Source organism: Habropoda laboriosa, unplaced genomic scaffold (genome assembly GCF_001263275.1).
Source record: "Habropoda laboriosa isolate 0110345459 unplaced genomic scaffold, ASM126327v1 scaffold54, whole genome shotgun sequence".
Classification (NCBI taxonomy): domain Eukaryota; kingdom Metazoa; phylum Arthropoda; class Insecta; order Hymenoptera; family Apidae; genus Habropoda; species Habropoda laboriosa.
The window spans coordinates 353,354-358,485 of NW_017100156.1; the positions used below are offsets into that span (position 1 = coordinate 353,354).

Here is a 5,132-nt window from a genome sequence, read left to right on the forward strand (position 1 = left end):
AGCAAGATAGATAATTATATATTATGTTATACATAATAACATATATTTTATATATATATACACACACACACACACATACATATAGTATTACACAACAATTGCACAAAACGCTCTTATATAAATAAATAAATAAACTCACACAAAAATCAATAAATTCACGTATGCAATTTACTGCGCGCACATGTACGGGTTGTTACATGTATGCAATTCATATGCGCATTCATAATATCCAATAATAAAAAACATTAAAGTTTAATGTTAAAAAAAAAAAGTGAAAAAATGCACAAACATATAAATTTCATTATATCGTATATTCATTTTTGCAATGAATCTTAAATACTTACATATAGAACTATGTTTCTTTTGTTTGTATAAAAATTATAAATTGTTTTTTATTAGTCTTACTTTATATAATACAGCGAGGAAAAGTCTTAAATTACGGACATACAGGTAAATTTACTTTTACGTAAATCTCAAAGTATTTCATTGCTATCATTTGTATATCTTTGATTATGATTTCGGAAAATCGATTTGTACAGTGCAGTATTACTTGGCCTTGTTTAAAACAGAAATCGTATATAAATCTATCTTTTTCAAGAAACATAATTATACAATTTGTACATCTGTTCACATATCAATGATTATAAATTATACTATGCTGATTTCCATATGCATATTGCTAAATTTCCAGCACAGTACATATATAATAGGTGCTTTAACTGATAAGTTATCTCAAATCCGTAGCCTTCACCCACGACTGTGTGCCAAGATGCACCAAATTTTTTATCCATTGCCTCTTTAATCATTCGAGAAACACTTTCATAATTATCCGCATATTTTTCTGCCGCAGTGACGCACAATTCCATCGCTTCCTGTTTCATTTCATCTGACATATCGCATTTCTAAAATATGGATAATAATATAAAGAAATTTGTAGAGAATAATTGCATAAATTGTTTAATAGCATAATCAGTTTGTTTTAATTAATATGTAATACGCACAAAGAATATCTTACATTCAGTAATATGCAAATAGAACTTCGTCATTTAAGTATATATTTTTGAATTAAATCCTTCTTTCATCATTTAAATTTTTGAAAATAATTCCTAAATGACGACTTTTCATCATATAATGGTAAATTTGAAAAAGTGTATATGCGCAAATACCACTTTTCGCATAATAACTTCTTCTATTGATCAAATACTGATAAAAGAAACCGGATTCATTTCTCTTCGATAGTTTTCAGATACAGTACATTTAAAATATATTTTACTTACTCTACAAAGAGGATATGTATGTAAAATTTTAATGACATCATCTTTTTTCACTTCAGTCATTTCTGGTATTAAAATTTCATAAAAATTGTATTAGGTACCACTATTCCTGTTAACAGACAATGAAGATATTGCCATCTTACAGGCGCACTCTTACCCCTGAACCCTTACGTCAGAGGTTCTCAAATTGTGGATTAAGTGTTGGGGATGAAATAATTAGAAAGTGCTAAGTGAGGTTTCATTAAATTGTGTTAATTGTTTTACAAGTTTATCGTATTAGTAATATTTCATTAGGTGTATTAGTATTAATAATGTTCAAGTAATGATTTATCTTCATTTAATTATTTATTATTTGCTTACGTATATTTCATTTATTAAGTTCTTATTATATAAATTTTGATTTATCCAATCGAAATATAATATAAAAAGAATTAAATTGAAATTAATGTCAAATAATTAAGTTTTCGATTAAGCATATATAACAATTTAAAATAACTTAAACATTAAATAGCCCCTTCCTTAGGAAGCAGTGCACTAATATTTTGTAATTTCTGTCTTGTAATCGATTCTCGAATAAATGAAATTAGTAAAATTTAATTATTCCACTATTTGGTAATTGGAAATGAGGTTAAGTTTTAAATCATGGAAATTGAATGTTACATTGAGAGAATTAATATTAATAATGTGCGTAGTTATCATAATATAATCCTTATATAAATTATTTTATAGTTAACTTTGTTATTGATATAACTATTATTCAATTTATGATAATAGTGATATCATATAATGTATTTTAAATGTACAATTGATTTGGTTATGTTTTCATATTATATTATTGGTACAAATTGATTTAGGTTATATTCCAAACTTGATTAAAAACAATTTTTTATATTGTTTAAAACTGTACGTATTGTTTAAATACTAATAAAAAAAGTATAGTAGTGTTAATACAATAATTGAAGTTTAAATACTTCAGACAACATGACATCTCGATTTAGTGGAGCATTACAAATTACAAATTTAGATGATTTCATTACTCCATCCCAGGTATTTTTAGTACCATTTAATTTTATAGTAATAACTTTTAAAATGTTGTATTAATTAGGTATACTTAAACAAATATATTTCTTTATAGGAATGTATAAAACCTATAGAAATTCAAGCATCAAAGAGTAAAACTGGTGCAAAAATAAAAATTGAGGAAGATGGAATACCTATGGTATTAAGTGAGGTATAGCACTTAATTGGAGTAATTAATTATATACATTTAAAAAGTTCTGCTATAGATTTATTATACATTTGTTAGGCTGGAGAAACTGAAAAATTACAAAAAGTTGAAATCACACTTGCTGATTGTTTAGCTTGTAGTGGTTGTATTACATCTGCAGAAACTGTATTAGTCACACAGCAAAGTCAAGAAGAATTAATGCGGGTATTTAAAGAAAAAGTGTCTCAGTGTCAGGTAACAATTATTAAAATAATGTTTCTTTTACATTACATATTGAAAAGTAACTAAATACAGACAAATTATGTTATACATTTTATAGAGTGGAGATGGTATATGTTCAATGTTTATTGTAGTCAGTCTTTCTGTGCAAGCAGTGTTATCTATAGCAGAACGTTATAATCTTAATCCTGAACAAGCATTAAATAAACTTGCTGGATATTTTTACCAGTTGGGAGCAGACACAGTTTTAGACATGACTGTAGCTGATGATTTTGCTCTTTTAGAGTCTGCTAAGGAATTTATAGAACGTTACAAAGCAGCTAAAGGGGGTGCAAAAAATCAATTACCCATGTTGTCTTCTTCTTGTCCAGGTAATTAGTACAATATTATTTTGATTAGATTATATGTGATGTAATATTTTAAGATATACAATGTAATCATACGAACTAAATAATAATAATTTTACTTATTTTACATATTTTTAACAATAGGTTGGGTCTGTTATGCTGAAAAAACACATGGCAATTTCATACTTCCACATGTAAGTGTTATAAAATCTCCTCAACAAATTATGGGATCATTAGTGAAGTATCACTTAGCTGAAACTATGGGCCTTTCACCAGAACAAGTCTATCATATAACTCTTATGCCTTGTTATGATAAAAAATTAGAAGCATCTAGGGAAGATTTTTACAACCATGAAAAAAATTCTAAAGATGTAGATTGTGTGATAACTCCAAGTATGTATTTAAAAGTTTTTATATGCTGTACATATACATATGTTATTTATTTAATATAATTATTTTCTAGTTGAATTAGAACAAATGCTTAATGAATACAATGTGGCAATAAATGACATAAGTGAAAAAGAAGTTCAAAAACCTTTTGAATTGCAAATTGAAAATTTAAAAAACAATTTGTATGGTCATAGTGGTTCAGGATCTGGAGGTTATGCTGAATTTATTTTTCGTTATGCTGCAAAACATTTATTTGATGAAACAGATGTAGTAGTTGAATTTAAAAATCTCAGAAATCCTGATTTTCAAGAAGCACTTTTCCAAAAAAATGGACAAACACTTTTAGCATTTGCAATTGTTAATGGGTTTAGAAATATACAAAATATTGTACAAAAATTGAAAAGAGGAAAATGTTTGTATGATTACGTTCAAATTATGGCATGTCCCTCTGGTAAGTTTTATTTGAACAATATTATAATAGTAGTAATACATTTTAATCATTTAATTTAATCACTAGGATGTCTTAATGGAGGAGCACAAATTAGACCATTAAATAATATTCAACCACGTGAATTAGCATTAAAATTAGATTCTATGTATCGAGAACTTCCTCAGAGTAACCCTGAACAAAATCCAATTGTCCAGAATTTGTATAGAAGTTGGTTAGGAGGAGAATATACAGATAAAGCTTTAGCATTTTTCCACACACAGTACCATGAAATTAAAAAAGTGAACACAGCTCTTGCTATAAAGTGGTAATCATAAAAAGTTACTATTCATTGTTTAATTATTTTAAATATGTCACATAAAGTATTGATATTATAGAAATCAAAATAAAATCCACATTAATTTTATTGTGTTACTATTGTTTCTTTATATTAAAACGGACTTTAAATACTTACTAATACTACATATTAATTGAAGAATATAAAAAACATTTTGTGAGTGTTTATACTTTTATTAGGTCATTTATTAGTAAATACAGTTTCAACAGTATATAATAGTAAAAATTGCGTTTATTATTTAAACAACAAATTTATTAGATATAACTATACCACAAAACTAGAACATATAGTTTAATGAACAAATAGTTTTCATAAAATAATAATCTTATAACTAAGTTTATTAAGTGTAATGTTAAATTGTACAGCAAATATAAAAACTTACATAGGTTATACACTAATTATTTTGTATCATATTTATATTGCAATGTATTTGTTGAAAGTACAAAAGATTGTCTTTTACAGTTGTTCATATTATTTAATTGAATAATCTAGTATGACTAGTAACAATTATTAAGATCAAATCTTCTCAGAAAAAAATATTAGTTTACACTTTTTTCTCTAACAGTGCAATAATACTTTGTACATATAGTTCTATTTTTTGCAATTTATTCGTTTGTAAAGTGATAATTACATTTTATTTTCATCATATATTAATTAAAAAACAACAACGTATTTTATAAAACAAATTAGTAACTTAAAATAGCGTATTTTGAATAATACTGGTAAAACAATTCCAAAAAATGGAAACAGGAATACAAATAATTAACAAATTACACATAACTGAATTAATATTACGACATTTTGGTTGTAAATACGAATTATTACAGATAAATTATTTACAAACTAAATAATAATACATATTTTAAATATGTTAGTTTTTTCAAATAAT

At 25.4% G+C, this 5,132-nt stretch overlaps 2 protein-coding genes across 2 annotated transcripts; one reads left to right on the forward strand and one right to left on the reverse strand.

The window, feature by feature from the left end:
• Window positions 1-653: 653 nt before the first annotated feature.
• Window positions 654-1,337, reverse strand: LOC108576987 (dynein light chain 4, axonemal-like). Its single transcript, XM_017940066.1, has 2 exons — window positions 1,278-1,337; window positions 654-902 (listed from the first exon to the last, which is right to left on the reverse strand). Exons 1-2 carry the CDS (start codon window positions 1,335-1,337, stop codon window positions 654-656), a joined length of 309 nt encoding a protein of 102 aa, XP_017795555.1.
• A 913-nt stretch (window positions 1,338-2,250) lies between these two features.
• LOC108577018 (probable cytosolic Fe-S cluster assembly factor AGAP009023) lies at window positions 2,251-4,217 on the forward strand. Its single transcript, XM_017940102.1, has 7 exons — window positions 2,251-2,321; window positions 2,410-2,505; window positions 2,581-2,736; window positions 2,822-3,092; window positions 3,213-3,461; window positions 3,532-3,909; window positions 3,976-4,217. Exons 1-7 carry the CDS (start codon window positions 2,256-2,258, stop codon window positions 4,215-4,217), a joined length of 1,458 nt encoding a protein of 485 aa, XP_017795591.1. The 5' UTR covers window positions 2,251-2,255.
• Window positions 4,218-5,132: the final 915 nt, after the last annotated feature.

What these genes read in the sequence shown, in the direction of transcription:
- LOC108576987 (XM_017940066.1), bottom strand. Translation starts at nt 1,337, where the DNA reads ATGACTGAAGTGAAAAAAGATGATGTCATTAAAATTTTACATACATAT. An exon ending in ATACATATCCTCTTTGTAGA is followed by an intron (nt 903 to 1,277) that starts GTAAGTAAAATA and finishes TCCATATTTTAG; the next exon opens with AAATGCGATATGTCAGATGA.
- LOC108577018 (XM_017940102.1), top strand. Translation starts at nt 2,256, where the DNA reads ATGACATCTCGATTTAGTGGAGCATTACAAATTACAAATTTAGATGAT. An exon ending in AAAAAGTGTCTCAGTGTCAG is followed by an intron (nt 2,737 to 2,821) that starts GTAACAATTATT and finishes TACATTTTATAG; the next exon opens with AGTGGAGATGGTATATGTTC. An exon ending in AGATTGTGTGATAACTCCAA is followed by an intron (nt 3,462 to 3,531) that starts GTATGTATTTAA and finishes ATTATTTTCTAG; the next exon opens with TTGAATTAGAACAAATGCTT.